The sequence below is a fragment of the Salmo salar genome, chromosome ssa05, assembly GCF_905237065.1.
Source record: "Salmo salar chromosome ssa05, Ssal_v3.1, whole genome shotgun sequence".
NCBI lineage: Eukaryota > Metazoa > Chordata > Actinopteri > Salmoniformes > Salmonidae > Salmo > Salmo salar.
Genome location: NC_059446.1, coordinates 46,948,530 through 46,961,175, shown reverse-complemented (window position 1 = coordinate 46,961,175; position 12,646 = coordinate 46,948,530). Strand labels below are relative to the sequence as shown.

The window sequence follows — 12,646 nt, the reverse complement described above, 5'->3', positions numbered from 1 at the left end:
ATGCACCAAATGCAACCGGTGTAGACCTCACCGTGAAATACTTACAAGCCCTTAACCAACAATGCAGTTCAAGAAATAGAGTTAAGAAAATATTTACTAAATAAACTAAAGTCAAAAAACTAAGTCAATGTGATAAATTGTTCAGCAGTCTTATGGCTTGGGGGTAGAAGCTGTTAATTAGGGATAGGAGTCCCGCTAGCGGGACAACTTCCGGTGAAACTGCAGGGTGCGCAATTCAAATAAATAATCATACAAATTATGATATTAAACATTTAGGAACATACAAGTGTCTTATATCAGTTAAAAGCTTAAATTCTTGTTAATCTAACTGCACTGTCCGATTACAATAGGCTTTACAGCAAAAGCATGCCATGCAATTGTTTGAGGGCGGCGCCCCACATCAAAATATTTTTCCACCAGCAATAGCGATTAAAAATTCAATTACTTTTTGAAAATCTTCCTCTGATTTGTCATCCAAAGTGTCCTAGCTACAACATGTAGTGTCGTTTTGTTAGATAAAATACTTATTTATATCCCAAAAGTCAGTTTAGTTGGCACCATCGATTTGAGTACCGTAATTTCCGGACTATAAGCCGCAACTTTTTTCCCAGGCTTTGAACCCCGCGGCTTAAACAATGACGTGGCTAATATATGGATTTTTCCCCGCTTTCATTTTGAATTTTTTTTTTTAAACACATTCTGTGACGTGCTCAGTTTTTTGGCGGCATGAAGCTTTCATTAGACCAATGAAATTGCCTAACGGGTTACGGTCAAACAACTTTTTTTGTTTACTGTTTCGATTAAATCGAGCCACTCGACATCAGTGTAAATCGTGCATTTAAGGTGGCGCTCCGTGTTCAGTGGGAGGCTTGGATGACAAGTGGGGAGAAATCCTTCACTAAAACGGGCCGCATGCGAAGAGCAACTTATGGTCAAGTCTGCCAGTGGGTCCTGACAGTGGATTTTTTGACAATGCTCCACGCTATCATCAACGGATTTCAAAAGGCTGGACTGCTGCGTGTTGAAGAGGGCTCAGCGGGGGATTTGCCTCCGGATGAAAGTCACGAGAGCGACAATGAAAACGATCCAATATCGGATGAAGCAATTCTGAGGCTATTCAACTCCGACACCGAAGGAGATGGTTTCAGTGCACAGGAGGAGGAAGATAGTGACCAATGACTTTCTTGGTAGGCTACTGTTTACTGCTAATTGTTTATTTTTTGTTACAAGCCGTGTTTCGTTAAGAGTGCTAAGAACCTTGGTGTGATCCTGGACAACACCCTGTCGTTCTCCACTAACATCAAGGCGGTGACCCGATCCTGTAGGTTCATGCTCTACAACATTCGCAGAGTACGACCCTGCCTCACACAGGAAGCGGCGCAGGTCCTAATCCAGGCACTTGTCATCTCCCGTCTGGATTACTGCAACTCGCTGTTGGCTGGGCTCCCTGCCTGTGCCATTAAACCCCTACAACTCATCCAGAACGCCGTAGCCCGTCTGGTGTTCAACCTTCCCAAGTTCTCTCACGTCACCCCGCTCCTCCGCTCTCTCCACTGGCTTCCAGTTGAAGCTCGCATCCGCTACAAGACCATGGTGATTGCCTACGGAGCTGTGAAGGGAACGGCACCTCCATACCTTCAGGCTCTGATCAGGCCCTACACCCAAACAAGGGCACTGCGTTCATCCACCTCTGGTCTGCTGGGCCCCCTACCTCTGAGGAAGCACAGTTCCCGCTCAGCCCAGTCAAAACTGTTCGCTGCTCTGGCACCCCAATGGTGGAACAAGCTCCCTCACGACGCCAAGACAGCGGAGTCAATCACCACCTTCCGGAGACACCTGAAACCCCACCTCTTTAAGGAATACCTAGGATAGGATAAAGTAATCCTTCTAACCCCCCCCCTTAAAAGATTTAGATGCACTATTGTAAAGTGGTTGTTCCACTGGATATCATAAGGTGAATGCACCAATTTGTAAGTCGCTCTGGATAAGAGTGTCTGCTAAATGACTTAAATGTAATGTAATGTAAATGTTAAAGCCTATTTATTTTTGTTACAAGCCGTGTTTTGTTAAAGCCTGTGTAAAGTTCATTTGTTTCAATGTACCAGTAGGCACCTGCGGCTTATAGACATGTGCGGCTTATTTATGTTCAAAATAATATATATTTTTTAAATTCAGTGGGTGCGGCTTATATTCAGGTGCGCTTAATAGTCCGGAAATTACGGTAATCCACTCATTCAACATGCAGAGAAAGGAATCAAAAAAGCTACCGCTAAACTTTGTTAAAACAAGTCAAAATACGTTTCTACTTAATCCTCAGATACCCTAAAATGTAATTAAATTATAATATTTCATACGGAAAGAAATATGTTCATTAGGAAAACGATATTAGCAGGTGCACGTCCTCTTCGTCGCGCGCGCACTAAAACTAATAATTTTTCCTTGTTTGGGAAGAAACAAGCCTGAAACCTTGAACAGACTACTGACATCCAGTGGAAGCCATAGGAATCGCATACTGGGAGCTATATTAAACGTTTTCCTTAAATGTTCTATTGGAAGAGCATGGGCTCTCAAAAAAAATAATTCTGGTTGGTTTTTCTTTGGATTTTCTCCTACCATATCTATTGTGTTATAGTGTCCTACATTATTTTAACATTTCTACAAACTTCAGAGTGTTTTCTTTCCAATGGTACCAATTATATGCATATCCTGGCTTCGGGGCCTGAGAAATAGGCAGTTTACTTTGAGCACGTCAGTCAGGCAGAAATTGAGAAAAATAGACCTTTGCCTGAAGAACTTTTTTAAGGAGCCTTTTGGTCTTAGACTTGGCACTCCGGTACTGCTTGAGAGAACAGTCTATGACTTGGGTGACTGGAGTCTTTGACAATTTTTTGGGCCTTCCTCTGACACCGCTTAGTATATACAGTACCAGTCAAAAGTTTGGACACACCTACTCATTCATGGGTTTTTCTTAATTTTTACTATTACTACATTGTAGAATAATAGTGAAGACATCACAACTATGAAATAACACATATGGAATCATGTACTGTTGTAACCAAAAAAGTGTTAAACAAATATTTTACATTTTAGATTCTTCAAAGTAGCCACCCTTTGCCTTGATGACAGCATTGCATACTCTTGGCATTCTCTCAACCAGCTTCACCTGGAATGCTTTTCCAACAGTCTTGGAGTTCCCACATATGCTGAGCACTTGTTGGATGCTTTTCCTTCACTCTGCAGTCCAACTCATCCCAAACCATCTCAATTGGGTTGAGGTTGGGTGATTGTGAAGGCCAGGTCATCTGATGCAGCACTCCATCACTCTCCTCCTTGGTCAAATAGCCCTTACACAGCCTGGAGGTGTGTTGGGTCATTGTCCTGTTGAAAAATAAATTATAGTCTCACTAAGCGCAAACCAGATGGGATGGCGTATCCCTGCAGAATGCTGTGGTAGCCATGCTGGTTAAATGTGCCTTGAATTCTAAATAAATCACCAACAGTGTCACCAGCCAAGCACCCCAACACCATCACACCTCTCAAATTTGGACTAATCAGATCTAAGGACAGATTACCACCGGTCTAATGTCCATTGCTCGTGTTTCTTGGCCCAATCAAGTCTCTTCTTATTATTGGTGTCCTTTAGTAGTGGTTTCTTTGCAGCAATTTGACCATGAAGGCCTGATTTATGCAGTCCCCTCTGAACAGTTGATGTTGAGATGTGTCTGTTACTTGAACTCTATGAAGCCTTTATTTGGGCTGCATTTTGAGGTGCAGTTAACGCTAACAAACATATCCTCTGCAGCAGAGGTAACTCTGGGTCTTCCTTTCCTGTGGCGGTCCTCACAAGAGCCAGTTTCATCATAGCGCTTGATGGTTTTTGCGACTGCACAAAGTTCTTGAAATCTTACGTATTGACTGACCTTCACGTCTTAAAGTAATGATGGACTGTCGTTTGTCTTTGCTTATTTGAGCTGTTCTTGCTATAATATGGACTTGGTCTTTTACCAAATAGGGCTATCTTCTGTATACCACCCCTAGCTTGTCACAACACAACTGATTGGCTTAAACGCATTAAGAAGGACATAAATTCCTCAAATTAACTTAACAAGGCACACCTGTTAATTGAAATGCATTCCAGGTGACTACCTCATGAAGCTGGTTGAGAGAATGCCAAGCGTGTGCAAAGCTGTCATCAAGGTGGCTACTTTGAAGAATCTCAAATATAAATATATATAAAATAAACACTTTTTTGTTACATGATTCCATATGGGTTTTCTCATAGTTTTGATGTCTTCACTATTATTCAACAATGTAGAAAATAGTAAAAATAAAGAAAAACCCTTGAATGATTAGGTGTTGTAAAACTTTTGACCGGTAGTGTATATATCTTTGCTCAAATTCTAAAAACCTGTTTTTGTTTTGTCATCATGGGGTAGCTTGATGAGGATTTTTTATTTATTTAATCCATTCTAAAATAAGGCTGTGATGTAACAAAATGTGGAAAAAGTCAAGGAGTCTGAATACTTTCCAAATGCACTGTATGACAATGGTCTATTTGCATATAGGCATACAGCTGCTCTGATTGTTTAGGTCTGTGTGGAGTACAGGCTGAGTAGTGTGTCAATGCAATAGAATCCTCCACCGATGTGTTCTGCATCCGGTTTCAAAGTCTGGAAAATACATATTTTCAACGTTTGGAAAATACATATTTTCAGCTTTCATCAGAACCGAAAATGAACCTTGTTTCAACGTCTGGAAAATACGTCTATAATACATATTTTCAACGTAATTTTGCTCAATGGGCAGGGAATTTCCTATTTGGGTCTTTCCTAAAAGTCTCTGGCATCCCCACGAGAATGCCACCATCAGTTAGCTAAAACTGTGGGTGAGTCAGATGGCATTCTGTTAACGCCACTGTCTCTGCTCGCCTCCCTTTCAGCAGTTCAAACCTGACTCACTCATGTTTGTTCAGTGTTTGTGAAACTCACATGATGTGCAAGGAGCTGGGAGGTCTATAAATAGCTATTTTTTCACGAATGACACCGTGGCTACTACTAGACATCAACAAACATAGCCTATACCCTTGATCTTGTCATAATTGTCTTGCACACAGGCACACAGATACACACACGGGAACAAGTCTGACACGCATGCACATACACAAACCTCCCTAATCGGCACTGATCAGTGGGTTTGGTCAGTTAACCCTCACATGCACTTTCCTGTTTTTGCAGTGAGGATGTGGTTACATCTGCACTTTTAATGCTTCTGCTGCAATCGATACTTCATGCATACAGGCCTAACTCTCATTCACACTTTAATTCATTGGAATAACTATCACTTCAAATGATTATCACTTTTCAAGCTATTTTGTCAGGGAAACGTGAAAATAATAGGCTAACTTTGATGTAAGAATTATGTTACAATTTGCTTTGGAGAATCTAGCTCACCAGTCAGAAAAGAGGTACTAAATTCAATAAGCACCCAGGTGTTACGCAACATATGGGCTAATTAACTTGTAGCATCACTTGTGACACCTCAAAGGAAAACAAAATATGCAAATAGTATGTCCTCTGCAAAAAACATGATTGTGAGTTAAATTGGGTCTCCAATTCAGACTAAATGACTCATGGCAGAACATGTGCCTGAGCCTCAAGGAGAGGAATCGAGGAGACAGGACTGAGTAAATCTGGATGGATGGAGCTCACCTGCCCTCTGTCGGTCAACTGTCGTCCATCAAAAACTTCCTGGAGCAATATTTACTCAATCTTGAGCCACTATACCAAAACTGAAAATGTACAAAAACAATTACTGCATAACTCTTCATGCTATTCACTCATCTTGAGACTCTGGCCTAGATTCAATCAGATCAAGTATTAATGTCGATAATCAAGGTGTAACTGTGTGGAGATGTCAAATCGGTGAGCAGCTGTTCTTGATCATTTTCATGAAGCCACACCCATCCCACTTGTGTTAGAAGTTCAGAACCAGAAAGTGTAGGCCATATAGAAATTACACTCCAAATGAAAATCATTAAATAAAATGAGGACTTCTATCAGCCTATAATCGAGGTGTAAATTACACCTCACATTCCAGTGTTCGAACTTGTAAAAAAAAGGCTTAATGGGGATTTATCTTAATGGCAATGTCCGCTTTAGGTATATTGCCAGGAGCCGCTTGTGGATTTGACCGCTCTAACACAGTTCCAACTCCAACACTGCCCAAAAACCGCTATTTGGATGTTGGCTAAATAAGTTAATGCTATGCCAATACTGTTTACAAATTAAGAAAGTATGACTGACAGATACCAACATTTATTATATATTTATTGAACATTAATGTGTATGATAAAGCTCTCAACTCTAATAATATAGTATAAAAATGTAAAAAGTACAAATAACGACAGTCATTGTAAACATCCATAACAAGATAAAAGTTTATCATGTCAGTATTTCTTCAGCACAGTATTATGTGTTTTGATAATGTAGTGTGTCATACTGCTTGAAAACCATGCCTCCAAACAACAACTCCCAAACAGCTGGGAGAAACCTAGTGTTTTTTTTCTGGAATTAATTACACTGAACAAAAATATAAATGCAACATGCAACAATTTCAAAGACTTTACTAAGTTACAGTTCATATAAAGGAAAGCCCTAATCTATGGATTACACATGACTGGCAATACAGATAGCTTTAAAAAAGAAGGTAGGGGCGTGGATCAGAAAACCAGTCAGTATCTGGTGTGACCACCATTTGCCTCATGCAACGCGAGACATCTCCTTTGCAAAGAGCTGATCAAGCTGTTGATTATGGTCTGTGGAATGTTGTCCCACTCTTCAATGGCTGTGCGAAGTTTCTGGATATTGGTGGGAACTGGAACACGGTGTCGTACACGTCAATCCAGAGCATCCCAAACAGGCTCAATGGGTGACATGTCTGGTGAGTATGCAGGCCATGGAAGAACTGGGACATTTTCATCTTCCAGGAACTGTGTACATATCTTTGCGACATGGGGCCTTACATTATCATGACAGCGGATGAATGGCACGACAATGGGCCTTTCGTCACGATAAAATGCAATTGTGTTCGTTGTCTGTAGCTTATGCCTGTCCATACCCTAACCCCAATGCTACCATGGGGCACTCTGTTCACAATGACATCAGCAAACCGCTCGCCCACACGACACCACACACGCTATCTGCCATCTGCCCGGTACAGTTGAAACCTGGGATTCATCTGTGAAGAGCACACTTGTCCAGCGTGCTAGTGACCATCAAAGGTGAGCATTTGCCTACTGAAGTCAGATACGGTGCATAACTGCTGTCAGGCGAAGACACTGGTGAGGACGATGAGCACAAAGATGAGCTTCCCTGAGACGGTTTCTGACAGAATGTGCAGAAATTCTTCAGTTGTGTAAACCCACAGTTTCATCAGCTGTCCGGGTGGCTGGTCTCAGACGATCCCACAGGTGAAGAAGTCAGATGTGGAGGTCCTGGGCTGGTGTGGTTACACGTGGTCTGCGGTTGTGAGGCCGGTTGGACGTACTGACAAATTCTCTAAAATGACGGAGGCGGCGTATGGTAGAGAAATTAACATTAAATTATCTGGCAACAGCTATAGGTGGACATTCCTGCAGTCAGCATGCCAATTGAACGCTCCCTCAAAACGAGACATCTGTGGCAAAACAGTGCATCTTAGAGTGGCCTTTATTGTCCCCAGCACAAGGTGCACCTGTGTAATGATCATGCTGTTTAATCAGCTTCTTGATATGCTACACCTGGATAGATTATCTTGGCAAATTAAAAATGCTCACTAAAAAGGATTTGAGAGAAATAAGCTTTTGTGCGTATGGAACATTTCTGGGATCTTTTATTTCAGCCCATGAAACATGGGACCAACATTTTACATGTTGCATTTATATTTTTGTTCAGTATACATATTTAATACAAAACAGCTTAATGCAAGTCCTTATTTTCAGGGAGGGTACAAAAAAGAAATGCACTTGATCAAACAAAAAGAAAGAATGTAATAAAAACTCTGGCCTAAAATGGCCATTACAGTAAAAAATGGCTACACACAGGGAGGGCATCATTGGTAGCGGTTGTTGTAAGAGAATATTGAATAGAAAAACAGGCGAGTAACATGATGGATGAGGAGGATATGTGGGCGAGTCAGTCAGTCTGCATATCCCATGCTGCCTTGGGCTGGATTGTGCCACACAACAGAAATAAAATCTAAATAACAGAAGTTCGCCACAGGGCTTCTTAGATGCGGCAGAGAAAGGGAGGGGGATATGACACTAGGTATCATAGCCGAGTGGCGGAAGCTACATGTGATAGTCAGTCCAGTAGTACGCAGTGCATTATATCCTGTGGGGGGGTGAGTAGTAGTAGCAGGGTTGCGGGGTGGGGGGACGCTGACGAGCTCAATAAGGGCGTCCATGTTTGAACCTGTCGATGTGGAATGTGAGTTTGAGGGCAGGCCCGAGCTTCAAGCCCATGTATTTCATCATCATGTCGCTGCGTAGTAACAGGAGGGCTTTGCCATCAATCTCCTGCAACACATAGGAGTGGGATAATATTTGAATTTGCTATGGAGGTTATAAACTCAACAAAAAACTTAAGAATAAAAAAACTCCTTCCACTAAAAACAATGGCATAACATACAGTTCACACCCCTTGACTTTTTCCACGTTACAGCCTTACTCTAGAAGGGATTAAATAATTTTTTCCCTCATCAATCTACACACAATACCCCATAATGACAAAGCGAAAACAGCTTTTATAAATGTTTGCAAATGTATTAAAAAACAAAAACAGAAATACCTTATTTACATAAGTATTCAGACCCTTTGCTATGAGACTCAAAATTTAGCTCAGGTGCATCCTGTTTCCATTGATCATCCTTGAGATGTTTCTACAACTTCATTGGAGTCCACCTGTGGTAAATTCAATTGATTGGACATGATTTGGAAAGGCACACACCTGTCTATATAAGGTCCCACAGTTGACAGTGCATGTCAGAGCAAAAACCAAGCTATGAGGTCAAAGGAATTGTCCGTAGAGCTCCAAGACAGGATTATGTCAAGGCACAGATCTGGGAACGATTACCAAAGAAATTTTGCAGCATGAAGGTCCCCAAGAACACAGTGGCCTCCATCCATCTTAAATGAAAGAAGTTTGGAACCACCAAGACTCAGGAGTGGCTTCGGGACAAGTCTCTGAATGTCCTTGAGTGGCCCAGCGAGAGCCCAGACTTGAACCCAATCGAACATCTCTGGAGAGACCTAAAAATAGCTCCCCATCCAACCTGACAGAGCTTGAGAGGATCTGCAGAGAAGAATGGGAGAAACTCCCTAAATACAGGTGTGTCAAGCTTGTAGCGTCATACCCAAGAAGACTTGAGTACTGAGTAAAGGGTCTGAATACTTATGTAAATATCAGTCATTTAAAAAAAAAATGAATTTTGCTAAATGTTCATAAAAACCTGTTCTTGCTTTGTCATTATGGAGTATTGTGTGTAGCTTAATGAGAGGGAAAAAATATTTAATACATTTTAGAATAAGGCAAAATGTGGAAAAAGTCAAGGGGGGTGAATACTTTCCGAATGCAGTGTAAGTGTCCTTCTATGCTGATTGTGCTGTCAGGCTGACATGTACATAGAGATGCAATAGGATACTACTGTTCTATTCAATTCTGTAGATGCATACGTGTTTTCTGAAGAGATCTGCGTGGGGGGCCAGTAGGGGGTCTATGTCTCTGATGAACTGCATGACGTCCTCCACCGTCCACAGGTTGGGGTCCAGGCCTCTGGGCCGGGGGCTCTCTCTGAAACGCTCAGCGCCTGTGTCGGATGGCGGGTCAGAGTAGAGATACAGAGGAACATTAGTCACCAATCACCAGTGGGGTTTGTTATTATGGAATGACGAGCAACTCCATCTAAAGTGTTACCGTAAAGCCATACACAATCCATCAATTAGCTTGGCTAAAAATGAAAAATCCACTGGACAATATCATTTTTGCCTTTAATGACATGCACTGCATTAAAGATGATCCCCTACCTGAAGAGTTGAGATGTAGCAACTTGGTGGGGATCCGCAGGCCTCAGAGGCTGCCCTGTCGAGCCCGGGGACAGGGGGCTCTTCTTTAAGTGCTCCAACCCCCCTACACCATTCTCCATGAGGAAGGGCTCACCTGGAACAACATGGAGGAGAGTCAATGACAAGGCCCAAGTGACACACCTATAGCCTGTAGTTTAACTGTTGTCAAAAAGTTTGCTTAGTGGGACATGACTGGCTACACCTAGGGCTGTTGCGGTGACCGTATTACCGCTACACCGGCAGGTAATAGGTCTGACCGCAGTAAAATTCCATGCGACTGTTGAGTCTTGGTAATCTCTTATGTCCTAATGGCCTGGTACACAGGGCTCTATTGTCCCTCTAACCACTCTGACATCAATGCAAATGATATCGAAAATCACATCAAACACTTACTATCAGAACAGGATTGTGCTTTTAAAACTCACCTCACTGTGATGATCAATTTGAAGAAAGAAATTCAACAGCAGGTTGAAACTGAGTGTAAAACATTGTTGTTGTGGATGTTGTTTCAAAGCCTAACATAACAAAATGGACAGCGCTTCTAAGGTGCATCCTTGACAGTGCATGTCAGAGCAAAAACATTCATTCAAAACACCAATACGCATTTTAGAGCGTATGCATTAGTTTGAGCCCAAGCCCGAAAAATACCTGAATTAAAATGATGATTGTGCCGTTACACAATACATAGCCTACCACATATTACACATGGCAAAAAAACATAATTGGTCTAGCCTATACAAATTTGAGTAATCGCCTTTGAGTGTGGACTGTATTATTATGCATACTGGATGGACTGGTTACCTTGTGCTATGCTCCAAAATGTCTATCCACGAGTCTGGGAGAGAATATATAGCCCTAGGTGATGCTGTGGGTTGTGCAGGGCTGTTTACAGATAAGCCTACAATTATAGTGAATTTGTATTTGATTTTGATTATCCAGTTAATAGGGAATTTTTATATTTTCATAACTAATTGGGTGACATTACCTTTCGCTATACAGACTACCATGCGATTCCACCTCCTCCCCTCTCTCATTTATTCATTTCTGAAACGTGCAGAGGGGCTGTCAACAGTTTAGTGAAATATGTTTTGTTGTGAAAACATGTTACCATCAATGTTCCCAAACAGATTTTGCTTGCCTCTGCTATAAAACTGAAGTAGCCTACCAGGCATCATTGAAAAACGTATTGGTGGGAAAGTGCACGGCCTCCATTCGCTATTCGAGTGCATGCAGATGACATGTACTTTTCCCCCTGCCCATTTGATAATGAGCCATTCTAAATCTAAAAAAATTGTACATATTAGTAAAGACAAGATTAAATTGAGAATTGTCTGATGGGTAAAAATATGATCACTTTATGAGAGAACAGCTGTGCAGCCAGAGGCAAGAAACAGTGCAAGCTTTTTTGTACGACTTTCTCAAATCATAACAGCCTATAGTCGCATCACGCAGCCCATATGTTTTGATTTGTAAGACATTCTAAGGTTTGTATCATTCACAACTACAGTTGCCAAATAACTCTAAACCTAGCATATAGGACCTGTTTCAAAGGTTCACTTTTACGCTCAACATAACCACTTCATATGCGCACTCGCTCGAATGGGAAAAATATCCTTTCTATTTAATTTAGCTAAGTTGAATTATATAAAATTATATAATACAAAATAATGGCACGGGACTTATAAGCATATCTTGACAGCTAAATGAACAAGCCTACAGCCTATGGCATGGAGCACAGCCAGATAACATACAGTATGCCAACTCACATGCTGTTCTTCTGAAATACATTTTCTTCATATTATATTTCTTAAGACCTAACTAAAATAAATAATGGATTTTTTGTGATGGTGTATATTCAATTTAGTATACACCATCACAAAAATCCATTATTTATTTTAGTCAGGTCTAAAGAAACATTATGATTTGAAGAAAATGTATTTCCGAAGGATAGAATGTGAGTTGGCATACTGTATGTTATCTGGCTATGCTCCATGCCATAGGCTGAAGGCTTGTTCACTTAGCTGACAAGATACTAGCTGCTGATGCATGAGCCTTTGGAACATCTACATTTTTTAAATGTAGATGTTCCAAAGGCATGCTCATCAGCAGCTTGTATGTGGCTTGTATGCAGCTTGTATTCGTGGAGGCCGAGCTGGAGATGCTAAACGTGTTTCTGTTAATTAACAGTCAATTACCGTGAGACCGGTAGACTTTTGCAATACAAAAACTGGCTGAACTCCACAGTCCTAGCTACACCCTAAAATAAGAGTTTTTGTTTGTACACAAATGTTTTCCTTTTGTTTGTCCCATTAGAGGTGCATGTTTCTATTTTTATCAACCAAGTCATTTTAAATGAAGTGTTAAGGATTTCCTAAGGAGTTCCTAAGGAGCTGTACCTTCTGAGGAGAGGCAGCCCCCTCCCCCCAGCTTGTGGGGGAGGGGGCTGTAGTAGGATTCTTGAAGGAACCGCTTGGAGCCTCTTCCTAGACCCGTCGTGAGGCCCTCCCTAAAACTTCTCCTTTCTGAAGGGAGTCGTATCAGAAAAGA

At 41.4% G+C, this 12,646-nt stretch overlaps 1 protein-coding gene across 8 annotated transcripts in view; it reads right to left on the bottom strand.

The window, feature by feature from the left end:
- Nucleotides 1-6,309: 6,309 nt before the first annotated feature.
- The window catches only part of LOC106604903 (polycomb protein SCMH1), a 52,798-nt gene continuing 46,461 nt past the window's right edge, over nucleotides 6,310-12,646 (bottom strand). For 7 of the 8 annotated variants that reach the window (XM_045718273.1, XM_045718278.1, XM_045718275.1 and 4 more), the window contains 4 exons: nucleotides 12,496-12,621; nucleotides 10,061-10,193; nucleotides 9,710-9,843; nucleotides 6,310-8,554 (listed from right to left, as the gene is read on the bottom strand). In XM_045718273.1, coding sequence (XP_045574229.1) covers nucleotides 9,837-9,843; nucleotides 10,061-10,193; nucleotides 12,496-12,621 — 266 coding nt within the window. In that variant the 3' untranslated portion in view covers nucleotides 6,310-8,554; nucleotides 9,710-9,836. Of the gene's footprint in view, nucleotides 8,555-9,709; nucleotides 9,844-10,060; nucleotides 10,194-12,493; nucleotides 12,622-12,646 lie in introns of those variants that run through there. The other variant, XM_045718280.1, reaches the window with a different exon arrangement.